General features: G+C 46.0%; 1 protein-coding gene across 3 annotated transcripts in view; it reads left to right on the forward strand.

Moving 5' to 3' along the window:
* The first annotated feature begins 3,194 nt into the window (after positions 1-3,194).
* LOC135197061 (mitochondrial outer membrane protein SLC25A46-like) overlaps positions 3,195-27,483 on the forward strand; it is a 96,905-nt gene continuing 72,616 nt past the window's right edge. For all 3 annotated transcript variants that reach the window (XM_064224005.1, XM_064224006.1, XM_064224007.1), the window contains exon 1: positions 3,195-3,535. In XM_064224005.1, the coding sequence (XP_064080075.1) occupies positions 3,310-3,535 (226 nt within the window). In that variant the 5' untranslated portion in view covers positions 3,195-3,309. The remainder of the gene's footprint in view (positions 3,536-27,483) is intronic.

The following is a 27,483-nucleotide window of genomic DNA, read 5'->3' on the forward strand; positions in this document are numbered from 1 at the left end:
TTAGCATTTTTTGTCAGGAGCATAATTACTGAAGCTCATGACAAATGCACTGATGACTCCTTAAGAACTCTTCGAGTGAAGGCTCTTGAGGTAAGAGCTGTAGCCACATCTTTAGCTTTTCATAAAAATATGTCTATGAAAGACATTTTAGATGCGACTTACTGGAGGTGTAATTCAGTCTTCGCATCTCATCATCTTAAAGATGTCAAAGTTACCTATGAGAAGTGCTTCTCTCTAAGTCCTTTCGTATTAGCGGATACAGTGCTGGGGCTTGGAACACATACCGATCCTTAAAAATTTATATATTTTGTTTATATATTTGTACGTAGACCTCCCTTTTGAGATGGGCTCTTGGTTTTCTACTGGCAAGGGTGCTTGATGTCGCACAGGCGGCCGTTGCTTTTGTCAGTAAGGAACTGCGAATGTATCTTACAAGCTAGGTTGTACACATTTTTTTTTTTTTTTTTTTATCTTTTTGTACTTTTATGTTATATGTATGTTTGTGATTTGAGTTATTGGTTGTTTGCAAGGAGTTTGGGGATAACTCCTTGCAATCTTAGAACTAACACGGGTGTTAGGTTAAGGTGATCGGGGATCGGTGTTGTGCTCCTTGAATAAGGTTCTTGTCAAGTAAGTGGATCAGCACCCTTTTGACATAGTCCTTCCAGGATCTGCCGAGTAAGCGGATAAGACCCCTTTGGCAGACCTACAAGAACTCTTAGCCATAGATCAATATCTCGCTGAGGCTCTTGAGACTAAGCAGACTCCTGGACAGTAACCATGAAGTCTTAAGTCTAGTCAGGTAGGAACCAAGATTTAATTATTTATTACCTACAACGTATGTTGTGATTTCTGTCTAAATCAGTTATTAGCTGTCTTTTACCCTCCTCCAATGGTGTGAATCAGCTAAGTATATATCTGACAGGTAAGTTGAATGTATAAAAATGATATTGTTATGATACAATAAAGTTTTATACATACTTACCTGGCAGATATATACAATTAATTGCCCACCCATCCTCCCCTCAGGAGACAGGTGGTAGAGAGAAAATCTGATAGAAAACGGGAATGGTTCCTATTCCTGCCACCCAGCGGCAGGGCGGTAGATCACCTGACCTACCTGTAGCGTGTGCGCGAAATTCGAATTTCTGTCGGGCGACGGAGTCTAATAGCTAAGTATATATCTGCCAGGTAAGTATGTATAAAACTTTATTGTATTATAACAATATCATTTTTCGACAAATTGCCATTTTACTTGCTGTACTACAGTTTAAGGGAATATTTTTTCGTTCCACTGTAACTAGACTGTTATTCACCTTTGAACTCTATACATCGGTACATTGCACCCATTGGTAGCTTCGTGTAGTCTTCAAAGGTAAATTACAGTTTAGTTACAGTCGGCCCAATAAATATTACTTTCAAATCTTGTACAGCAAGTAAAATAACATAGGAAAACGTCAATTGCCATAGTCTAGCTTGCCGTGGAATACTTATATAGAATAATGTACCTTATTTTCATTGCAATTTCTCAATGGTAAAAGTGACAGATGGGCACACATGAAGATATCAATGTAATTTATTTTTACTAAAATATACCAAGAAAATGATAAATTTACCGTCGTTCGTTCATGATTATATGTTAACCCTTGGAGGGCTGTTACTTAGCGCAGCAGAAGCGCTGCTGTGTTCAGTACCAGCCCATCAGGGATGAGGCAGATCTAGGTAATAACTCTACGTCGGGTATTTCTTTGGAAATTAGTTTCCTGTAGTATTTGGGTTGCTTATTAATTTACCATTATTTTTTGGCAGGCGATTGTAATTAACCCCCAGTGGCTAATACTAAACACAGCAAAATACATTTGATGCCATAATCCCTAGTGGCTTTCATATTCATGGGACCATTCCTTGCAGTCTGTGCGGAGTTATTTCTTAGAATTACTAGGGATGAAAGCAAAGCAAATTTTTTATTACATTAATACCAGATGATATCCTTGTGCAGCCCTCTCCTTGACGTTTACTTAGTTAGCATGAAGCACCTCCTCATATTTTTTTTAAGAGGAGAATGTGGTCTCAGTAGCCTAGGCTTAATTTGTTTGGCGTGATTGTTTGGTCCCCTTCAATATGAAGTGCTAGTTAAATGCCTGTAATCTTAGTAGTCGCAGAAATCAACTTAGAAATCAACTTCTTTATGAGGCTTCGTGGTAATTAGGCCTACAGATAGGATAAAACATCGCCCACGACACAAGTCGATCGCAGAATATTCACCTTTTAAGGAGCGTAGTGGTCTTGGCGCGATTTGTAGACGAGGTACAAGTCTCCGTGGTGCTAATGGTGACGCATTCAAATGCATTTTCTGCAAGTGTACAGAGCCTGGTGGAATTACGAAACATGTCACAGCCCAGTAATTTACCCTACATCTTTGCTAAGATTCTTGGCAGGGTCAGTCTTCTGAAGGCTACAAAAGTTCAGTGTAATTTATTCAAAAATTTTTCCTTAGCAGGGTATCCAAAATCTGTAAAATTTCAATTGTTCAGATAGATAATGGTATTAGGATCAATATCCCTTAACATTGTGATATCAGATATGTGACTAAATTATTTAAATCGGCGATATTCTGTGCAAGTCATTAATTTGATTCAATTGTTTGGGCTGTACACAAGTACTAAATGGAAGGACCTGTACTTCATTGTGATGTCATTTTTTCTATGTGCAGGATATGGCTGACAAGTTCTTTTGATTCTCCCAAATTCCCATATCACTGCATGCTTTACTGGGAAGGCCCAGAAAAGCATGTACATACTATGTCCAGTAAAGCATGCAGTGATATGGGAATTTGGGAGAATCAAAAGAACTTGTAAGCCATATCCTGCACATAGTAAAAATGTCATCACAATGAAGTACAGGTCCTTCCATTTAGTACTTGTTATTGTCATCTATCACTCCTGTATCACTTGGTCAACTGATTGCTCATCTCCACTAGCTATCACCTGTCCAAACCACCTTGGTCTTTGCGATCTGAGCCGACTTACCAGTCTCATGAAGTGTACATATTTTTTCTGACCTTGGCAGTCTTTTGTTCTGTTTGTTTTGTTTTATTTTCTCTTTTCAGTGCATTATCCTAATCTGAAAATACAGTAACTAAGTAAACTATAGTTAGTCTCATTTAATTTGACTGGTTATTGCTGTGTTTGAACTTTATAACATACTTTTTTTTTTTTTCATTTCAGGCATAGCCAGGAAGCCATGCATCGGTTATATTGTTAAATTCAAGAGGGAGCCAGAAGCAGAGTAAGCCCATGCTAGTTCATTATGGCAGGTCTGGATGACTATCAATTTTTCTCCAACCTGCGGGACAGAGACACGCCTTTTTGGCAGAAGTCTTTTGAGGAAAAGGAGCGATCTGTAGACTCGACAGATTTCTATCGCAGGCCCACGGAATTTCCCCAAACCCTTATTAATCCAGCCCAGGGCCCACCTATATCCCAGAAGCAAACGATGTCAAAACCTTTTGACCCAGATGGTATAAAGACCTCAGGTATGATTATGCTAATGCAGACTTTTTCACTGAAAGGACCTGTAAACGATTGACTGTAAGACCAACTAATATCTTATAGATTGAAAATGCTAGATTTTTTAATAACAGTAAACCCTCCGGATTCGCAGACACACCAATTTGTGAATTTCTTTATCGAACATATATACACATTATTCAATGAAAATTTGGCTATTCACAGTATTTCTCAATGAGAAATATTCACTAATTAGTGTATTTTCATACAATTTAATGACTAAATGCACTTTTTCTGATAAAACTGTTCGCAGGGCCGGGGTTGTGGTGCACATTCCCCCGTGAATCCAGGGGTCCACTGTAATACTGTACTGTATTTTTTAATTTTTTTATACCTAGTCATTTGTGAGGGAGAGCTGTTGCCTATTGTGAGCTTCTTCATCATGTGGACCTAGCCAGGTCTGCTTTTATAGTTTTATAGTTATTAATACTATTGTAATTACAGTAGTACCTTGAGATACGAAATTAATTCATTCCGAGGCGCCCTTCGTATCATGAGGTTTTCGTATCTTGGACCACATGTTACATGTAAAATGGCTAATCCGTTCCAAGCCCTCCAAAAACACCCCAGTAAATTTCATAATAAAGCTAAATTGACCTATAAACAATGAAATACTACAACAATTTAGACCATTCAATACCTAAATTAATAAAAAAAAAATGCAAAATATAACCTGTAAATAAAGTGTGTATTAGTGTACATGGTAACAAGAAATATACTGTACGTAAAATGTGGAAGCTTACCTTTTGAGTGAGGCTATCTCCGAAAGTGGCGGCAGAGGAGGAGGAGGACAAACGACAGATACGTATGTACGTACGTACACTTTAAAAAATATACATACGTAACTATCCAAGGAAGATTGCTTCTGCCTACTTTTCACAATTTTCCTGTGTGAGCCTTTTCAGGGGGTGTCTTCTACAAATGATTGCACTTTATGAAAAGCGGCTTTAATTTCTGCCTTTTTTTTTTTTTTTTTTTTTTTTTTTTTTTTTAACAGAATTTCAACTCTCTGTTTTTTATCACTTGGTTCTTTTTTTGCACCTCATGACTCTGTTGGCCCTGGTGTCCATCAAATCCCTGTTCAACCAAATGCTCTCTCTGCAACTGATTTGGGTATTGAATGTTCGGCTGCTGACCTTCAACATAAACTGAAGTGCCTTGATTATACTGGTATGCATGTTGTAAATGATTGGTCAACACCCTCTGTTCAGCAGGGAGTGGAGATTCTACCAACCTTGCAAAGTTTCCAGTTATCCCATGAGAGAGACCTTGATCACTTATCCCATGTGAGAGATCTTGGTCACTTATCCCACGAGAGAGATCTTGGTCAATCATATCATATATGTCGTCACTCAAGAGGTGCTCTTCTTTTTCCGTGTTCTGTGAAAAGATATGAGAAATTTTTTTTTTAAATACACATTGACGATCCCGAAAACGAATACCGCGCGAGTACTATAACAATGCTGGTACCGAGCGGCCAAGGCACGCCACCACGTGTACATAGTAGATGCATGATGGGAGGGACGCTGGCCAGTAGGAGAGAAGGATCTCATGGCCGTGACTAGCATCAGGAACCAATGGGAGAGTAGGAGGATGGTGGCGAGTCTACTAGTACTAAGATGGCGGTGCGAGTTTCAAAATTGTTATCCAGGCGAATCTCGGACTTTCAGAAACCTTTCTTATCTTGAAAACTTTTCGTGTGTAGAGCCGTTAAATTTTTCGTATTGGCTTTCGTATCTCGAGTTTTTCGTAAGTTGAGCCTTTTGTATCTCGAGGTACCTCTGTAGTTGCATTGTAGCGTATTTGTTCTGATACGTAATACAAACCTTTCGGTCCTTTAACAATAGGAATATACTTTCGGCGTAGCTGGAATTATAGCCGTTGAATCTTGAACAAGGTGGTTAGGCAGTAACTACCGTGGGGCAGGCTAGCCTGCCCTGATGTAAACACTCCACTTTACTTTCGGCTGTCTTCTGATGAGGATGTGTGTTTGTGAGCTCCGGCTGACTGGTCGTTGATCTTTTTTCCTGGTGGGATCCTTTTGGTTTATTTTTTGTATTTAAATAATTATGCACATACGGTGTTTGATATTAATACTAAACAAAGGTTTGTCCTTGGTTTTTCAATTAATATACAAACCCACTTTTTGTGGTAGCCTTTGTAACCGCCCCTCTACTTGTGTTAAGAGCCGGCGGCTAAGGTATGCCAACATATTAGTATTTACATTCCTTAGCCCTTTAACACTGGCTCAGACCTGCATGAGGACGAGATATGTATTTATCGTGAGGATGAGACATGTATTTAACGTAAGTGGTATTGATCCTGTAACGGGACATGTATTCATCCGGAAATTATGCTTACGCTTGGGAATTACCAATGGAACTTCAAAGGTTTGTTTGTGTTTTGTTGTTATGGTAATTTCTCTTCTCCTTCTTCCTTTCACTTACTATCGGAAGAAGGTAGAAGGATGAGTGTACGGTGTTGATGTTGGGGGATCTCCTCTCACTTCGGAGGGCGGCGCCCTTGGATGTGTGAGGAGTATCCTCATTACTTTAATTTTTTTTCCCTTATTTTACAGACTAGTGGTGGTTGTGTTTTCAGCTGTATTGGTTGGATGCTCTTTGTATTGGTTATCCTAACCTTGGAATTGTACCTATGACTCATAGCATGTTGCGTACCGATCCTTGAGTGTGTGTACTGTTCCCCTGCTGATAATCATTTTCATTACAACTACTACCCAGGAGTTATGTCACTGGACGAAGCTGTACTCCTGATGGTAGAAGTCTGGCAGAAGGAGAAACTGAAGAGGAAGAGAGCTCGTCAAGTGTCGTCATCCTCCTCTTTGAGATCATCATATCTTCATGCCTCCTTCCCTTCAACTTTTAAGGCTTTGCCGTAAAAGAGAAGGTGGTCTTCCCCCCCTAAGAAGTCACGGGACTTCTAAGGGTCTGTCTCGCTCCGGTGAGACAGGTGGGTCTTCCGCTGGTCCTCCTGTTCCTTCAGGAAGGGACCCCGTCTCTCCTTCCTCGGGGAGGAAGCAGACTAGGACCAGGGAGGTACCGGTCACCGCTGGTATCTCCTCTCCCGGTTCCGAAGGTTCCACCTCCAGACCGGAAACCTTCTCGGCTGCCCGCTTGCGAGCATTACCGAGTGTACGGTCACCTATGGGTGACCGTGCAGCCAGGGTCCAGACTGCGGAGTTCGCTCACCATGTCAGGACACAGGCACGGAGCGGAAGATGGTAGGAGTCACACGGGTGACTCTCGCCAGACCGGCGATTGCTCTCGTAGCAATCGTCCGGTGCCCAGGGTTGACGTGACGTTCCCGCGGGTCCATGCACGCAGAGACCGGTGGGGGCGGGCCATCCAGCCCTCTTTTAATTAATCCTTTTCTTTCAGAGGCAGCCCCACCCAGACAACGGTTGTGTTCGCGCAACCGACCAGTCTCGGGGGTGGCAGCGCTTCACCTGCCAGGTAGGAGTTTTGTAGCCCTCCTCGAGGAAGCGTTCTCTCCACTACTACTCCTGCAGGTCCCTCCGGACAGGTGCAGTTGGGCCATGTTGCTTCGGCAACTGCCCCAACTCCGACCTGGATGGAGGTCGGTTGTCCGGAGGAACTGGTGAAGAGGAAGTCCAGGAAGAAGAGGAAGGTGTCGCCGTCGTCTTCTGCCGCCTCTTCCCCTTCGACTTCCGAGGCCCCCCAGACGAAGAAGAAGAAGGTAGCCTCCTCCCCCCCTAAGAAGTCTCGCTCAGAGACCTCTAAGGGTCTGTCCCACTCCGGTGGGACAGTTGGGGCTTCCGCTGGTCCTTCTGTTCCTTCGGGAACGGGACCCGTCTCTGCTTCCGCAAGGAAGAAGATGACAGGGACCAGAGGGGTACCGGCTAACACCGGTACCTCCTCTCCTGGCACCAGAGGTTCTGCCTCGACGCCAGGTACCGTCTCGGCCTCTCGTTCGCGAGAGGTACCGAGTGTACGGTCACCTGTGGGTGACCGTGCAGCCAAGACCCAGGCAACCAAGTTCGCTTGGCACCAGGATCCAGGCACGGAGCGGTAGACTGGTGGGAGTTGCCCTGGTGACTCCCACCAGGCCAGCGATCGCTCTCGTGGCAAGCTGCCAGTACCCAGGGTTGACGCGACGGTCCCAGACTTGCCGCGGGCTGAGGCAAGGAAGCGGTCCCCAAGCGGCGTGACGCGCCGTGAGGACAGGCCTTGCTCCCACCGCGACAGCGGACTCTGCTGGTCCCCTGACCGCTGCTTCCACCGGGACCGAGTGGAGAGGGGGACCAGCAGCAGCTCTTCTGACGCTCTGGACCGTCGCCGCGGTTCTCGGTTCAGCTGCTCGACCAGGCCTGCAGATTGATCGCCACCGCGGGTTGGCGAGTGTCTGCAGCCCCCCCCCCAGCACGCTAGTCCTGCCGGTGGGCAAGGGGGGAGCATCAGGTCTACCTCACCTATCCCTTCAACTTCCTCGGGCTACACAGGGAAGAGCGAGGCGATCAGGAGTGATCGCGGCGCTCCTCGTGCTCCCACTGCAACAGAGGACTGCCGGTCCCCTGACCGCCACCCCCACCGGGACCGAACGGATAGGGGAACCAACAGCAGCTCTTCTGACGCTCGGGACCGTCGCCGCTGCTCTCAGTCTAGCCACTCTCCCCCGGAGAGCTGCTCAACCAGTGCAGCCCAATCACCAGCAGCTCTCCTGAAGAGAGACTAACGCTCTGTTCTTGGTCCAACGTTTCTCCGCAAGAAGACCGGTGGTCCAGACCGGCAGCTCGATTGTCACCGTAGTTGATGATTGCCTACAGTCCTCCCAGCCTACCGGTTCTGCTGGTAGGCAGGGGACGAGCTCTCGTAACAGCTCCCCTGACATAAGAGACCGACTCTCCATTCCTTGGTCCAGCGTTTCTCCACAAAAAGACTGCTGGTCCAGACCTGCAGCTCGATCGCCACCGTGGGTTGGTGATCGCCTGCAGTCCTCCCAGCCTACTGGTTCTGCTAGTAGGCAGGGTAGGAGCGTCAGGTCTCCCTCACCTGTCCCTTCAACCTCCTCAGGCTACACTGGGAGGAACGAGGCGAACAGGAGTGACCGTGATGAATGCACTTCTTACGGACCGGCCACGAACCTGGTTCGGTCTTGGGACCAACAGATCCTCGCTCAAGTGGTTGGAGGATTTCGTGGGGGGCTGGCGAGTACAAATGACACTTCCCAGACTCGGAGTGACCATCACTGCCGTTTACGTGACGGTCATCTTGAGAGGTTTTGACCTCGACGAGGACTGGGACGCGTCGGAGGACGGTATCGACTCTCTTGACAGGTGCTCGCTCAGCCCAACCCAGACGACGGTCACGGTGGCGGCAGACGTTTAGCCTATAGTACGAGTTTGTAACCCTCCTCGGGAAAACATTTTCTCCAGACGATAACGTTTTCCGCACGGTGATGGCTGTCCTTACTTGCTTCTCCGACTACTAATTCCGCTGGGAAGGCGAGCGAGTATCCAATCTTCCTCCCCCCCATTCCCTCTCTCCCTATGGCTGCGACGGGAAGGGGAGGGATCCTGCAGTGTTCTCCGTAGGATTCCACGTCGGGGACTGCGTTCCTGGGGGGACCTTCGGGTCCTACCTGATATGTAAGTTCCTGTCGTTGAGGAAGGAGCTTGCCCTATCCTCGATTTCTACGGGTATCGGGAGGACCACCACCCGAGGTTCGTCTGACGAATTCGGTGGGGGTTTCGCCGAGTGCTTAGAATTCTTCGGAGTTTCTAGCACTCTCCGAGTGTTCTGGTTTTCTACGATCTGCAAACACTTGGGCGAAACCACTGTCCAGAGTGGGCTAGATGAGAATCCCAGATAATTGTTATTACGATAATCGGGAATCTTGCCGAATGCTCGAATTCCTGGAATCCTAGCATTCAAGAGAAGTACTGCTGCTGAAGGAAGAATATCTCGGGAGGGGCTCAGCCTGGATGGACCTGACATCGCTTCAGTAGGCGCCCAACCCCGGGATAGAGAAGAAAGAGTGTGAACATCCAGTATGGCTTGAACTATCGTCTTCGGTATCCTGTTCACCATAGAAGTCTTCTTTTTCGGGAGAACTTCTCCTTCACTTTCTTCATTAGAGAATGAAGGGTTTCGGCTTCCAGTCCATATTCTTGTTCCTCGAATGGAAGAGAATTTAGGATGGAGGTCTATGTACAGGAACCTACAAATATATTATGTATATTCCCCTCGCGACATCTGTTATTAGTTGAATTGTCCGAGGTGTAGGCACATACCGTAGTTAACTCTTCGGGTTGTGACCGAGATGAATAGTATCTTCTTAATTGAACTGCAACTCAGGACTGCCCTGCAAACCTCCCAGGAGTTACCAGTTTCGATTTTGAGATACTTATGGTTTTGTTACAACAACAACACCTCAGCGTTTGCATTCACCGAAATCCGTTTCGATTAAATGCAAATCCTCGAGCATATTTTTTTGTGCTCGATGGTTGTAGCCTAATGCATTCCTTCATGGAATGGATTACCTGGCAACTCAGGATGATGAGTGAGCGAGAGCTAGCGGTGTAGGGGCTGCCTGCCGCAGCCCAGTACCAGCTGGCTCTCCGAGATAGCATGGTCGGATTATGTCTTTCTTCTCTGCAATGATTGACTACCGAACAGTATCTCTGTCCGGCAATCACAGACTTAGGTCTCTGGTTGGCTGGAATTCTCGCATACGTGAATGACCATCTTTACTGCATTGCCTTGGACATTGCGAGAATTTTCAGACAGAAATATCTCAATAGACTCGCTATCGTCTTTCTGTTTACCGCACTGTAACAGAAGTCTGTAGCCTAGTTTCACGCTGCATCACACCTGCCGCTGCGATAATGCCGAATGATTTCTTCAGACATCTGAGTTTGTCTTCTAAATATATCTCGTATTCGTAGGTGTGCAAATGTTCATTGTTAACCCCGAATTGTAGATGTATAACGGAAGACATCGCCTGTTCCCCGCCCTGCCAGCTCTACTTCCAAGTACGTATATAGATGTCCTCCCTGGATAAAGCTGGGAAGAAGATGATGATGGATGATTCAGCCCATGAGAAGCGGTTCTTCAGGGAGTACAATCCCTGTGTTTTCATTACTGAAAAGCACTCCGCTTTCATTGCAACTCCGACTTCTCACCGAACCGCAATGAAGTAGCGGTTTAGTGTTTTCAGTCCTTTGTAAATCACAGGGATTAAGCCGTCTTTGCGGGTTGGCATCATCGGCGGGACTTTAATAAGTTCAGAATCTTGAGAGTTACTTCTCTCGATTCGGCTGAGAAGACGTAGGTCGGCATTCACCTACCACCTTCTGCTTCAATGGAAAATAGTGTTTCTCCTTAGTTGAGATTCAACTACTATGAGAACTTCTGTCTTGCCATCAGGGACCTCGGTCTCTAGAAGGCAATTGACTTTCGCCTGTTGGGCACATGCCTTGAGAGAATCATCATCTCGCCTTCCGGCATCGGTGGCAACAGATAGACGATTTGTATGGTCTCTCGGCATAACCCTTCAAAAGGCGAGGGTCACGTGACTACACCTTGGATGCTTGGACAGCTCGCCTCACACAACCGAACGCAGTCAGTCGGCAGCTGTCGAAGCGTCCAAAGACTGTTACGAGCTACGCTGTGGACTTTGTATCGTTTGTTCTAGATCAATTATTACTTTGTCCTACTAGCGTGTTCCGGTACCCATAACCAGTCCTACTAGCGTGTTCCGGTATCCATAACCATCGACACCTACCATGGAGTGTCGGTGTCTTTATCCACTGCGGAGATGAAGAGACTTCGCCGCAGTGGGGCACGAGACCGCGAGAGACTTCACTGCAGTGGGATACAAGACCGCGAGACACTTCGCTGCAGTGGGTACGAGACCGCAAGACACTTCGCTGCTGTGGGGATACGAGACCGCGAGACACTTCACTGCAGACAGATAAACAAGTATGGGTACTGGACATCACTCCGAAGAATATGTTGGACAGGAAGATGGATAGGTCATTGCGACCACATCCTCCTTTCCCTTCGGAACTGCCCACAGGTCCTTGGAACTTCATTTCCCTGGACCAGTGGTGGATGCTTGCAGGATGTGTTTGCTTTCCCAGCTCCTTGAGAGGACAAGTTGCATCTCGTCCATGGTGTGCAGTTGTAGAGGTAAGAAGGATGTGAGAGTGACTGGCTCTCCCCCTTCCACGCCTTAGTCTCTCCATTCCTCATCCCTCAGTTTGAGGATAGGACTCCAACTCACACTGGCTGGTCAGACGATTGATGCGGTAAGCCTTTACATAAGCATCCTTTTTATGTTTCTTATCAGAATCATAGAAGCAGTCCCGCTCCTTCCTCTAGCAAGGGGAGGAAGGAGACTGACAATAATGCAAACCCTTCCCAGAACTTTGCAATAATGTCTCCGACGCCAATATTCTTCACAGCCCTTTTTCGGATGAGTCACGATCCCTCAATCATTTCGAAAAGGCCCAGAAGTCTGACTCTTGATCAAGCAGCTCCTATATTCTGATCAAGTTGTCAGAGGCCGCAGGGCACTCCTCCTTGCTCTTACGACCAGGAGTAGCCTAGGTGCGCAGAACTCCAGTCAGTTCTAGAGGCTCACTCAGATTCCTCCCACCAATCAGTGAGTCTTCCTATTGTTAAAGGACCGAAAGGTTTGTATTACGTATCAGAACAAATAACAATTTGTTGAAAATTGTATTTTTCCTAACTATACAAACCTGAGGTCCTTTAACAAATATGCCCACCTCATGCCACCCCTCAATTTGAACCTGGGCCAAAAGGCAAAGTGGAGTGTTTACATCTGGGCAGGCTAGCCTGCCCCATGGTAGTTACTGCCTAACCACCTTGTTCAAGATTCAATGGCCGTAATTCCAGCTACGCCGAAAGTATATTTCTATTGTTAAAGAACCTCAGGTTTGTCTAGTTAGGAAAAATACAATTTTATACATTCAACTTCCCTGTCAGATATATACTTAGCTTTAGACTCCGTCGTCCCCGACAGAAATTCGAATTTCGCAGCACACACTACAGGTAGGTCAGGTGATCTACCGCCCCGCCACTGGGTGGCGGGAATAGGAACCATTCCTGTTTTCTAATTCAGATTTTCTCTGTCGGCCGGGATATCAATATTGTTGTTGTTCCTCCTGATTTGATTTTCGTGTTTTTTCATCGCTATTGATCTTCTAGACCGGTTTTATTGGTGACGTATTGGATCTTTGGTTGGGCATACGCTTTCGTGGACTGTTAATTGATTTTGGATTTGGATTTTTCTCATAATGTCGGACTCTAGCTTTTCAGTTAGAAGACTGTGTGAATGAGGGATGTATGGTGAGGCTACCAAAAGCTTCGGTAGACCCTCACACGGTTTGTAAGGGGTGTAGGAAGAATGAATGTTCTGCAACTAACACCTGTAATGAATGTGTAGATTTGAATGAGGAAGAGTGGAAGACTTTAAATTCCTATTTAAGGAAATTAGTTATGGATAGGGCTAGGAAGGCTTCCTCCAGAAGCGTAAGTAGGTCTCGTTCTAACGAGCCAATTACTGTAGCACCTAATCCTAAATTTATAATTAGTACTTCCTCATGTACTACAAAGACTGCAAATCCTGCAACGGAAATTGCAGATCTGAAAGCTGCACTCAAAAGGATGGAACGTCAAATGCAGACTATACAAGGTAAGCGCAGTGAAAGTGACGTAAGGGTCCCCAGTGCAGTGGAGGGTGCGTCTGATCGGCTTCATCTCGCTCCCAGGCCTAGACCTCTTTCAAGCTCCCAGGCCCAGAGGAGATGGAATGTCAACAGCCTTACGGAGGTGATGGAGAATCCCCACCGATCAGGCGTCCCCTCGGCAGATTCTGTGGCATCCCGAACTGCCAAGGATAGCTATAGGAAAAGCATCCTAAAAGTGTTTTTCATCATCTGATTCTTCGCCTCAAAGAAAGGGCTGGAGTTCTGACGAACTTTCACGCCCCTTGAAAAGGAGTTGGAAAGCTCCAACTTTGGATTCAAGTCCAGAGTGTTTCCCTGAAGAATCTCCATGTGAAAGGAAAAGAGCTAAGAATATACCAGCTCTCAACTCGGAGTCTCCTACCTCCTGTAGACCTCCTTCACCAACCTTGGACAAGGAAGAAGAGAATGCTGCTACTAAGATTGTCTTAAAAATGCAGGAACAGATCTCCTCTTTAGTAGGAGTTCTTAGAAAGGATGCTCCTAGAAGAAAGGACTCTTTCCTGCAGATAAAGAGATCGACGGGAAGAACGGATGTTTCTGGCACAAAATTTGCGTACTCTACTCCTCGGACAGGAAGTAGGAGAAAAGCACCAAAAGCGCCAACCAAGAGCCAGAAACGCCAGCCTGGCGCAATGTGCCAGAAGCGCCAGCCTGGCGCAATGCGCGCCAGCCAGGCGCCAAGCGCGCCAGCCAGGCGCCAAGCGCCACAATCGACATCCAAACGACAGACACGAGGATCTTCAATTGTTCAAAGAGACATTAACCAAGAGGCTTCTTTTAGCTTTGAGCAGGATCAGCCTTTAACTGACAGAGACTCTAGATGTCGCACGGGCGGCCGTAGCCCCTGTCGGGATAGAGCTTTTCCTGTTAAGAGCGATTTGAAAGGACATCCTTCTTCTGACAAGAGAGAGAGATGTCGCACAGGCGGCCATCGCTCTTGCCAGGAGAGAAATTATGATGGAGTCTTTTCGCAGGATCAGCCTCTCCCTAGTAAGGACGCAAGTTGTCGCACAGGCGTCCGTCGCTCTTGCGAGAGACTCGTCCCCTATCGATAAGAAACAATCCTCTTCGGTTGATCCCTCTTCCCCCATGGAGATTGAACAAGAGTTAGAAGATGTTTCGGACTCTGAAGATCACACAGCTGCGGGCTTATCAGAGTTTGGAGATTCTTTAAGTCCTGCCGCTCCTCCTTCGCCTAGATCTTTGTTCACTAGCACCAAGATCTCGAAATCCTCCTCTTTCTTAAAGATGAAACCGACCATTTCCATGAAGAAGGCTCTGCGGTTTGTTGGAAACTGGTTTAAATCCAAGGAGGAGGCGGGGAGAACCGTCTTTGCCTGCCCTCCTTCCAAACTATCAGGAAGGAGAGGTATTTGGTATGAGACAGGAGAATCATTGGGTCTTGCTCTCCCGACCTCGGCCGAAGCAGACTTTTCGAATTTGGTTGACTCTTTGAGGAGGCAAGCTTTGTCATCAGCTAAAACCAAATGGGGGACTTCTGAAATGGACCATCTCCTCAAGGGATTGTTCCATGTCTTGGAAGTTTTTAACTTCTTAGACTGGTCCCTTGGGGTTTTGGCCAAGAAAACTCAGGATACGGAGTTTCTGAGCCCAGAAGTCCTTCATAGTGTCCTGTCCTGTATGGACAAAGCAGTTCAGGACGGATCAGGAGAAGTGGCCTCTCTCTTCGGAACAGGAATCTTAAAGAAAAGGACTTTGTTTAGTTCTTTCCTAACAAAAGCAGTCACTCCTATCCAGAGGTCGTCCCTGCTTTACGCACCGCTTTCGGATCAACTGTTTCCTTCTCAGTTAGTAAGGGACATTTCCCATTCATTGACTGAGAAGGCCACACAAGACCTTTTGGCCCAATCCGCAAAGAAAGCGAGGACCTCCGTTCCTACTATGAAGAGAGAGTCATGTACCCCTCAACAGCCCTTTCAATGGAGTTCCTCTTCTCGACCCTCCTCGAAGAAGAGAGGAATGGCGAAAAGAGGTAGGTCTGCCTTCAGACCTATCAAGAAATCTAAGTGAGATTTCAGTCCTTCAAGCACCAGTAGGAGCCAGACTTTTGAAATTTTCGGAAGAATGGGCAGGAGTGAGTAGGAGCCAGACTTTTGAAATTTTCGGAAGAATGGGCAGTGAGAGAGGCAGACAGCTGGTCCCTCTCCGTAGTGAGGAAGGATATCTTATCCCCTTTTGAGACAGACCTCCCTTAACGACGACCCCGAGGGAACTGTCGGCGAAGTACAGGGACCCTGCCATGAGAGAAGCACTTTTGCACCTTGTAGAGCAGATGTTGCAAAAGGAAGCCATCGAATTGGTCCAGGATCCGCACTCCCGGGGATTCTACAACCGTCTTTTTCTGGTTCTGAAATCCTCGGGGGGGTGGAGACCGGTTCTGGATGTGAGTGCATTGAACGGATTCGTAGAGAACACAAAGTTTCATGTATGACACTTACCTGGCAGGTATATATATAGCTATATTCTCTGTTCGCACTGGCAGAATTTTCAAAACTCGCGGCAAACCGCTAGATCACTGGTAGTTCAGGTGATCGCCACCGCTCCCCCCCGTGGCGCTGGTGCTCGGAATCATTCCCATTTTCGTCAGATTTTTTTCTGCCACTGAACCGGCAACATCGTTGTTGGTGCACTGCTAGAATTCGAAACTCGTTAGCTGACTTTCGCTGTACTTGGATGCTTTATTGGGTATCGTATTGGAAAGTTGGATTGGCAATCGCAATTGGAAGTTATTATAATGTCTGATTCTGGTATAGTATTTCGAGTGTGTACGAAAGAAGGGTGTAAGGTGAGATGCCGAAAGCTTCGGTAGATCCTCACACAGTATGTAAGAAGTGTAGAGAGGTTTTGTGTACTTGGGATAATAGATGTAATGAGTGTGAGAGTTTAAATGAGAAAGAATGGAAGACTTTCACCAAATATGTTGAGAAGGACCTGAAGATGACATTAGAACTGACGCAATCACTCGAAATCACAATTGAACCCCAGACAGAACATGGTCTATCTGGGGATTCGGTGGATTCTCAGGGTTTTCGAGCTTTTCCATTGCAAGAGAGAATTGCTCGAGGCTTGGAAAAAGTCTCGAACTTCTTAGGGAAAGAACGAAGCTCGGCGAGGGAATGGTTCAGTCTCTTCGGTACCCTTTCCTCGTTGGAGCAGTTCGTTTCCCTAGGGAGATTGAACCTCAGACCTCTGCAGTTCTACCTGAGAAGAATGTGGAGTCAGAAGACAGGAGAATTGTCAGATTCGTTTCCTATTCAACTGGAAATAAAGTCGCACCTGAAGTGGTGGTTAACCCCCCTTGAGAAGAAACGAAGGAGTGTCCCTCTTGATTCGGAACCCTCTCCTAGTGTTGTTTTCCGACGCCTCAGAAACAGGATGGGGAGCAACTTTGGGTCCAAAGGAAGTGGCAGGTACCTGGACAAAGGAACAAGTAACATTGCACATCAATGCGAAGGAACTCCTGGCCATCCATCTAGCCCTGGAGTACTTCGAATCGGAAGTCAGAGGAATGGTAGTCCAAGTCAACTCGGACAATACCACGGCTTTGGCTTACATCCGAAATCAGGGGGGCACTCACTCTTTCTCACTATACGAGATCGCAAGAGCTCTATTGATTTGGACGGAGGAACGGGGCATAATACTCCAAACAAGATTTGTTCAAGGAGTGAAAAATGTAAGAGGCAAGACAGTGACAGAAAGAACCAAGGTACTAGTCCACAGAGTGGACACTCCACTCAGAAGTCTGCAAAGAACTTTGGTCCCTCTGGGGAAAACCTCAGATCGACCTGTTTGCCACATTCCTCCCCAGGAGGATGGACAACTTCTGCTCTCTGGAAGAAGATCCCAGAGCCATAGCGATCGATGCTCTCCTCATGGACTGGTCAGGCATAGACGCCTACGCCTTTCCCCCATTCAAGTTGCTGGGGGAAGTGCTAAGAAAGTTTGTTGCATCGAAGGGAACAAAACTGACTCTCATTGCTCCCTTCTGGCCTTCCCGAAGCTGGTTCACAGAGGTACTGGAATGGACGGTCAGACAACCCCACTTCGAGAGGTTTCACAAAAGCATCCACGGTCTCTCCCTGACTGCCTTTCGACTATCGAAAGACTGGTCAGAGCGAGAGGCTTTTCTAGGAAAGCTGCAAGTGCAATCGCTAGAGCCCGCAGGTCCTCTACCCTGTGGGTCTACCAATCGAAGTGGGAAGTTTTCCGTAGATGGTGTAGGTCGAAGAAGCTGTCCTCTTCCAATACCTCCGTGACCGAAATCGCCGATTTTCTTCTTTTCTTAAGAGAAGAATCGAAGTTGGCTGTATCTACTATCAAAGGATATAAGAGCATGCTCTCAGCTATGTTTAGGAACAGAGGCCTGAATATAGAAGGGAATAAAGATCTTCATGATCTCATTAGGTCTTTCGAGACCACCAAATAGAGATCTTCTCTCCCCCGAGTTGGAACCTGGATGTGATCCTCAAGTTCTTGACTTCTGACAGGTTAGAACCTCCAGATAAAAGCTCGTTTAGAGATCTTACGAGAAAGTGCATATTCCTTTTGGCCCTCGCAACTGCCAAGAGGGTCAGTGAATTGCATGCTTTAGATTCTCGGGTGGGATTTAAAAAAAGACTCTGCAGTGGTTTCTTTTCAACATCTATTCCTGGCTAAAAATGAGAACCCTTCTAAACCTTGGCCTAGAAGTTTCGAAGTCAAGGGACACTCTCCCCTCGTAGGTAGAGAGTTGGAAAGGTCTCTTTGCCCAGTCAGGGCCCTGAAGTTCTATCTAAAAAAGAAGGCACAACTTCAGGGATGTCGCCAGAGTCTCTGTTGTGCAGTACGAAACCCCAAGAGACCTATGTCAAAGAACGCACTGGCGTTCTTTGTCAGGAATGTGATAACAGAAGCTCACATGAATTGCCAAGAGAACTCCTTAAAGCTGCTTAGGGTTAAAGCTCACGAAGTCCGTGCAGTTGCAACTTCCCATCCTTTAGTAAGAATATGTCGATGAGGGACATTTTAGCAGCAACATATTGGAGATGTAACTCAGTATTTGCATCCCATTATTTAAAGGATGTAAAGGTAACATACGAGAAATGTTTTCCTCTTGGTCCGTATGTATCAGCGGATACTATGCTGGGGCAGGGAGTGGATACTGATCCTTAAATAATTTTTGTTTTTGTTTTCTTTAATGATTATTTGTAACAAAATTGGTGTGACTTTTTTTTTGGTGTTGTTTGAAAGGATATTGGGGGATGACTCCTTTCAATCGTAGTACTAACCCCGGTGATAGGATCAGGTGATCGGGATCAGTGTCGTGCTCTTTGATAATGCCATAAGGCAAGGTGTTTTGTCATGTAAGTGGATAGGACCCCATTGACAAAGATCCTAAGGTTCTGTCGAGTAAGTGGATAAGACCCCTTTGACAGACCATCAAGAACTCTTAGCAAGAGGTCACTACCTCGCTGAGGCTCTTGAAGCGATGCAGGCTCCTAGGCAGTAGCCATGAAGTCTTTCGCTAACATTAGAAAACGGGAATGGTTCCTATTCCCGCCACCCAGCGGCGGGGCGGTAGATCACCTGACCTACCTGTAGTGTGTGCCGCGAAATTCGAATGTCTGTTGGGGACGACGGAGTCTATAGCTAAGTATATATCTGTCAGGTAAGTATGTATAAAACTATTGTATCATGACAATAACATTTTTCGACAAATTGTTATTTTTCCTTATTTTGCTTCCTAAGTTGAATGTTGAGTAAATAGTAATAGCTTCAGTGGTATCACTGGCTTCAAGTATCAACTGCAAGTTTCTTGAGGTCTTAAGTTTAGTTCCAGTCAGGTATTTTAATGATGTTCAGTATGTACTTACCACCAGGTGGCAGTGAGCTTAGAGCCTGAGAGGGATGCAAGTACAGTAGTACCTTGAGATACGAAATTAATCCGTTCCGAGGCGGCTTTCAGATCATGAGTTTTTGTATCTTGAACCGCATTTTACATGTAAAATGGCTAATCCGTTCCAAGCCCTCCAAAAACACCCCAGTAGATTTCATAATGAAGCTAAATTGACCTATAAACAATGAAATACTACAACAATTTGGACCATTCAATACCTAACTTAATATGTACTAGTAGTACTAATATGTATGTACCTGTAAATAAAGTGTACAGTGGACCCCCCGTATTCGCGTTCTCCAGATTCGCGGACTCGCACATTCACGAATTTCTCTGGGGAACGTTTCCCTGCACTTTTTGTGACAAAAATATTAAGAAAACCAAGTATGAAAATTTTTAGTGGGTTTTTCTTGAGTTTTAACTAACAAAATAGGCTGTTTTTAGCATTTTCATAGGGGTTCCAAACATTCGCGGGTTCTAACTATTCACGGGGGGGTCTGGTACGCATCCCCCGCGAATACGGGGGGACCACTATTAGTGTACATGGTATACAAGAAATACTGTACGTACATATGTAGTAAAATATGGAAGCTTACCTTTCAAGTGAGGCTATCTCCAAAAGTGGCAACAGAGGAGGACAAACGGCAGATACGTACACTTAACTTTACGAAACACATAAAAAAATGTCAGGAAAACATAAACTAAACTTTACGAAACACATTAATAAAACTGTAACACTTAACTTTACAAAAAACTTAAAATTAGAAAAAAAAAATAATGTTTTTTCAGAGTATCACTTGGTTCTTCCTTTTTGTTTACTCCTACTAAAGGCCTCTTAAAAAAATAACTATCCAAGGAAGATTGCTTCTGCTTGCTTTTGACAATGTTCTTGAAACGACTCGGGCAAACATCATCAAACTGTGCAAGCATACGACCTGTGTAAGCCTTTTTGGGGTGTCTCTTATCTACGAATGATTGTACCTTATGAAAAGCAGCTAGAGCATCCTTATTGTTCCGATACGTAATACAAACCATCGGTCCTTTAACAATAGGAATGTAACTTGCGGCAGCTGGAACCGGTCGTAAGCTTCGAACAAGTGAGTTCGGTAGTTAACTGCTTGTCCGACAGTCAGTGCACCGCGCGACTGGGAGGTGAAGAATCACTTTGCTTTTGGCCGCGCTGGGTGACAGACGTGTTCTCCACTTCTCTCTGCCTGCCATCGTCGCATGCTTCGTACTTCAAACTTTGGTTTGCCTTCTCTTGCTAGTGTATTTGTGTGAAAATCCTGTAAGTACTTGTGACTTTTGTATTTTCATTTAATTATGGATTCTCGTGAGCTGGAGAGTTCCCCACACCCCCCATCAGCCGCAGATGCCCTGGTGTGGAGGGCCGTAAGTGTGGGGCCTTCCGCTCCTTTCCTGAAGTTGACCCTCATGATTTATGTGCTTGGTGTCGGGGGCACGAATTCTCTCGCACCGAGCCCTGTGATATTTGTTGTGTGTGGTCGGAGGAGCCGTGGGCGCGATTGGAGGGGAGGAGGAAGCGACGTAAGCCTTCCAAGGAGTCATCGGAAAGTTTTCCGGCTACTCCCCTGGTCTCGGACACGTCGTCGTCTTTCCTCCCTCCATCTCAACTCCTGCGAATGGCTCCTTTCCCTTCGGGGGGGGGGTTGTTTCTTGCTCCTCCTCTTCGCCCGATCCGTCGAGCGTGGAAGAGGGGGCGAGATACCCCGACATTCAGTTGTACTCAGGGTCTTCCGTTCGCTGGGGGGGGGGCGGGGGGGGGGGGGGCAGGGGGGGGGGAATCCCCCTACTAACCTGACCTTTGCTTCCTCAGGTGTGCCTGCCACGGGTAACGGCCTCGGCCAGGTTTGGTTCTCGCTGGGTCTCCAGGGGACACCGAGTGTTCGTGGGCTGCTGCATCACCTGGCGAGTGGCTCTGCTCCGGTGGCACACTGCCTGGTAACCACCACTACCACCACTGTCTCGACCCCGGGGTATGCTGCCCCTCCTCACCTGGTGTACACTCAACATGTAGGATAATACTTTAAGTAGACATTTGGTGTTTGTGATTTCACATACAATTGCTCCTTGTAAAAAGAAAATGGATGTCTCAAATAGTAACAGTATGAAAGAAAACGCGCATGACTGAATACTTATGGGGGGACTGAATTATTTTCACATACGTAACTAAGTCATGCAGTACGTACATAGTATGTATTTATGTATAACCATAAAATGTAAGATTTACTTTAAAACAGTATTAATAATATTTCAAAGATTAATATGAACCATAATAGGATATTTTATGTATATTTGATGAAGGATGGTCTTTTTAGGGATACTTTGGTGTTTGCATGTTCTTCAGGATAGGAGTTTATGAGCATTTTTAGAGGGGGGTTCCAAACATTCGTGGATTCTAACTATTCGCGGGGGGGTCTGGTACGCATCCCCCGCGAATATGGGGGGACCACTGTATGCTCAAATTCCTAGATTACTTTCTGTCATATACGTGGGTTCCCCCCATTGACAAGATACTAAACGTTTTGTCTGGTAAGTGGGTAAGACCCCATTGACAAAATATATAAACTCTTTGTCACGTAAATGGGTTAGTTCCCATTGACAAATATCCCAATAACATTCTATCGCGTAAGCGGATAAGCTCTCATTGACAAGATTCAGAAGAACCCTCATTCATTAGTCACTACCTTGCGAAGGCTCGTCGGGCAAAGAGATTTGTAGACTATGTCCATGAAGTCTTATGTCCGATAACATAAGAAGCTCGAGTTGTCCTCATCGGTTCTCGGTTCTCATTTGAGGATCTCCTTCGATTAATACTAATTCGTTCTCTTGGCTAAGAGAACGAAGACAGTCGATTTCCATTCTCTCCCTCCCTCGGCGAGGAAAGGATGTAGTAGGGAGGTAGCTGTCCAAGTGTCTAAAATACTCTACGTTTTGTTCATGAAACTTACCTGTCAGATATATATATATCTGCCAGGTAAGTATGAACAAACTTATTATTACTATCAAGCGATTGTATGGTTCAAGTTATATACGCATACCGTAGTTACCCCTACGGAGGACAACCGAGAGGACAATTATTATTATTGCATTTAATCGGTACTCCCTGCAACCTTCCAGGAGTTGCCGGTTTCCCTTTTAGATATTTAAAGTATTGTTACGACAATACCAATTCAGCCTTCTATATTTAGCAAATTCCGTTTCGCTTAAATATACCAGCTTGAGAGTTTTCTTTCTGCTCGATGATGATGATAAACCTATTCATTCGTAGAATGGAGTAGCTGGCAACTCAGGCAGAGTAGTGCTAGATGGCGAAAGTACACTGCTGTCACTAGAGCCAGCTCAGTTCCAGCTGGTTGTCTGCCATGCGCGGTTGGTTACGTCTTTCTCTCCTGCGGGATTGACTGACTAAGCGTATCTCTGCCCTACAATCACGGACTTTAGCCTCGGGTTGAGGGGAATTCTAGCATGCATGTGTTACGGACTCCGAGATCTCAGAGACAATGTTACGGTGTCGAAATATCCTGGCTAAAGGTCAACACAATGTTACGGCCTCTGAGAGAGGTCGGCTTCAGGTTCGATATGAAATAATAAGAAAAAGAATATATCAACACAAACAGCTGAAACTGGGGATACGAATATAGAAAGAAACACTAACACAACACAGGTTTATTTACAAGCTTACTAACAAAGGTAAATGCAGAATGGTATCTCCTATTTACATAAAAAGACAGAATCTTACACTGCATGAACTGGGGGAAACAGTGAGGTAATAAGAATACTTGCTAAACAGTTTGGCACTTCGAAGAGGTGGCTTCATAAAAGTAGAGCGGCAATTGCAGACGTCCTCTTGACTCCGTATTGCAGGAACTAGTCTATTTGTAAGACAGGAACTCTCCCCTTTTCTTCTCCGAAGTCTGCTCAACGTAGAGACAACTCGGCCGTCCACACCGGAAGACGACTAGACCAATATCCAACCAACACTCGAACAACTCTTCTTTTGATTGATACTTCGTCGGTTCCTTTTTCTCGTATCTCACGGAAGATCTCTGCTGCTGCTGATCTCTCACTGATAATCTGATCTGTGGCTCTTACTAACTGGTGATCTCTCTCTTTTACAATCTCTTCCTCTAACGATCACTCTCAATATCTCCTCCTTCTCCCTCCTGCTACTTCCTCCGTCGTATTTATACGGCATCCTGGAAGCGGAGCCTACGGCGAGCGTCACAGACTCCCGAGGTTTCTAGACATTCTTAGATGAATCTAGACGAGGTATTGCATCAGAAATCGCGGCGTTTCTCACGTCTCGACGAGATCCACAACACTCCTGCCGATTCTAGAACAGCCGCGAACATAGGCGCCTCCAACAGTAGCGCGAAAGCCTCCTTGCTGCCGAACTTCTCGAAAATGCGTTCTCCTTTCCTTTATCTTTCTTTGCTATGAAGCAATTACCATCACAGCATGAATGAACATCTTCTTCACTTTGCGAGAATTTTTTCAACAGAGATATATATTAGACCTTTTCGGTTCTGTTTACCGCAAGGTAACAGAATTCTGTACGAGTCTACCGCGGCATAGCACTATAATAATGCACACCTGCTTAAGCAAAGCGCAGCCTTATTAGGGAAGGAAACATGAATGAGTCTCTTGGGGACCATTTCCTCGCTGGAGAAGTTTGTTTCCCTGAATAGACTGCAATTCAGACCTTTCCAGTTTTCCTGCTGGAAAACTGGAATAGCATTGAAGATCTAGAAATGATTCTGAACATCTCTCAAAGTCAAGGATCACCTAAGGGGATAGCGAGACTGTGCCAGGCATCTGGAGAGGGGTACAGATGTCCTGGCTCATAATCTCATAGAATTGGAAGCAATTTGGTTGGCTCTCCAGTTCTTCTAGAAATGAGTTGTTTACCCAGTGGTCCAGATCAACTCGGACAATTCCACAGCTCTCACATATCTCAAGAAGTATCGAGAAACACTCTCTCGGTCCCTGTTCGAGTTAACGAGAGAGAGCCTGTTGTGAGAACAAGCACGGAACGTAACGATCCTCAAGAGGTTCGTTGCACGTTGGCAGAACGTCCGTGCGTATCAGCTTGATCGACTGCAGCGAATATTGACGTCCGAGTAGAATCTTCGCTTAGAAGTATATCGGGGTGTGTGGAGACTTTATTGGCGTCCTGTGACATATCTCTTCGCAATGTTGAAGACGAAGAGGCTTCCTCTAGACTGCTCCCTTATTCTCGATCCAGGAGCGTTAGCAATATACGCCATCCTATGGGATTGAACGGGGATGGATGTTTAGTCTCTTTCCCCTATTCAAACTCTTAGGAGAAGTAATAAGATAATTTCTGGCGTCAGAGGGAGAGAGCATAACGCTGATCGCTCCATGTTGTCCTTCGAGAGACTGGATTCACAGAGGTCACGTCCTTCCTAGCGCACTTTCCAAGGACCCTTCCCGAGAGAGTTGCTCTACTCTAACAGCCCCACTTCGAGAGGTACCGCAAAACCTCTCCGCTCCGAGTCTGACTCCGTTCAGACTATAGAGAAGTTGATCGGAGTGAGCGGCTTTTCAAGACTAGTGGCAAGTGCTATTGCCAAGGCAAAGAAGACCTTCCTATCTTGCAGTGTACCAACCGGAGTGGGCCGTTTTTGCAGATGGTGCAGGAAGAGTGCCTTTTCCTCCACCTCGGCCTCTGTGAATTAGATTGCCGTCTTCCCTTTCCGTCTAGGAATGTGGATAAGCTGGCAGTCCCGTCTATTAAAGGATACAGAAGTATGTTGTCGACGACCTTTAGACTCAGAGATTTGGATCTGTCGAACAGCCCGTCATGATCTTTGAGGTATGTTGAAATCTCGAAACTCTATAGTTCGAAGCTTCCGACATGGGACTTAGACGTAGTCTGGAAGTTCCTGATGTCGAAGCCTTTCGAACCTCTCCTTTTTGTGAACTTAAAGCACGTGACCAGAAAGGCTTATTATTATTTCTAACCGCTATAGCTACGGCAAAGAGGGTTAGTGAGGTTTAAGCCATCAGCGGACATATTGGCTTTAGAGGACATAATGCGGTGTGTTCTCTTAAGCCCTTCATACTTGACTAAGAATGGAAACCCGTCTAACCCTTGGCCCAGAAGCTTGGAGATCAAGGGGATGGCACAAATTATTGGGCAAGATCCAGAGAGAGTCCTGTGCCCTGTCAGGGCTCACAAGTTTTATCTAGATAAAACTTAGGAAAGTCGAGGTCTTTCGGACAATCTGCGGTGTTCCGTAAAAAGGCCAGACTTGCCCAAGTCAAAGAACGCCCTGGCGTTCTTTTTAAAGAGCTTTTCAAAGAGGCTCATTCGTCATGTTGGGACAACGCCAGGCGTGATGCTTGGCTGGACGCTCATCTGGACGCTTAGCGTGACGCTTCTCTGGACACCCATCAAGACGCCAGGCGTGATGCTTTGCTGGACGCTCGTCTGGACGCTCAGCGTGTTGCTTTTCTGGACACTCGGCAGGACACCCAGCGTGACGCTTTTCTGGACGCTTGGTAGGACGCTCAGCATGACGCTTTTCTGGATGCACGGCATGACGCTTTTTGGACAAGGATTTGAAACTTTTAAAGTAAATGCTCACGAGGTGAGGGCGCGGCCTCGGAGGCATTTCTAAAGAGCATGGCACTCAGTAACATCCTTTGTGCCACGTTTTAGCAAAGCAACTCTGTGTTCGCTTCACAATACCTGCGGGATGTGAAGACGACATATGAGATCTGCTGCTCGCTAGGGCCATACGTGTCCGCAGACACAATCTTGGGGGTAAGAAGTACCACTCATCCTATCCTATAGAAAATGGTTAGGAAGAGCTGTTAATTATAGTTGTTGGGTCGGCCGCCAGTGGCAGACTTCTCAATTCTTAAGCCTTAGTTAAACATCCTTAACTTTGGCTAGGTTGGTCAGGTGGTGATATATATTACTTCTTAGCCCTCATGGTATGGTCAATATGGTCTTGTCACATTGTGGTCACGCTCCCGTTGACAGATCATCTAGAACTCACCAGCTATACAGGTCACTACTTGGGTGATAGTATCACGAAGTCAGCTATGCTAACAGGTATGGAACCAAGATGTCAATCATCTGCATGCAATGTGTTTCCTAAATCATTCTATTCTGTCCCTTCCCACCTCCAAAGGTGGGATTCAGCTATATATATATATATCTGACAGGTAAGTTTCATGAACAAAATGATATTGTTATGATACACTAAAGTTTGTTTCATACTTACCTGGCAGATATATATAATCAAGTACCCACCCACCTCCCCTCAGGGGACAGTGGCACTAGAAAATCTGAATAGAAAATGGGAATGGTTCCTGATACCCGCCTCCCAGCGGCGGGAATGGGTATTAACCACCTGGCCGACCACTGCGTGTGTCGTAAGTTTTGAAATTCTGTCGTACTTCGGAGAATACAGCTATATATATATCTGCCAGGTAAGTATGAACAAACTTTATTGTATCATAACAATATCATTTTTCGACAATTTGTTATATTTCTGCCGTTGTCATAGAGTCGTCATCCTCCTCCTCGCCGCTGCTAGAGAACTCTTCATGAACGACGTTATGTTGCATGGCCTCCAACTCCTTCAGGTCATCCGTCGTAAGCTCCTCTTGGTGCTCCTCGAGAAGGTCGTTGATGTCGTCCTCGTCGACGACCAGCCCCATGGACTTGCCAAGTGCAACGATCTCGTCAAGATCTGGTTGCGAAACAGTTTCATTATCGTCAACTGTTTCTGAATCTTCAGCACCAGCTTTGCCCACGTTGAATCCCTTGAAGTCTTGGGTGGATAAGGCATCAGTCCAGAGTTTCCTCCACGAGGAATTCAAGGTTTGCCTCGAAACCTCCTGCCAAGCTTGGTTGATGAGTCGGATGCATATCACAACATCGAAATGCTCCTTCCAAAATTCACACAAGGAGAGGTTTGTGGTATTGGTGATGTCGAAAGATCTCTTGAAAAGATGTTTCGTATACAGCTTGTTGAAGTTCGATATCACTTGCTGCTCCATGGGCTGGAGGAGAGGGGTGGTGTTAGGCGGAAGATAAAGAACCTTGATAAACGAATACTCCGCTAGGATATCTTCCTCGAGGCCAGGAGGGTGAGCAGGGCCATTGTCCAACGCCAGCAGACATTTCAGAGGGAGGCGCATTCTTCCAAGAATTTCTTCACTGTCGGGCCGAAACACAGATTTACCCACTCGGTGAACAAAAG

Source organism: Macrobrachium nipponense, chromosome 18 (assembly GCF_015104395.2).
Source record: "Macrobrachium nipponense isolate FS-2020 chromosome 18, ASM1510439v2, whole genome shotgun sequence".
NCBI lineage: Eukaryota > Metazoa > Arthropoda > Malacostraca > Decapoda > Palaemonidae > Macrobrachium > Macrobrachium nipponense.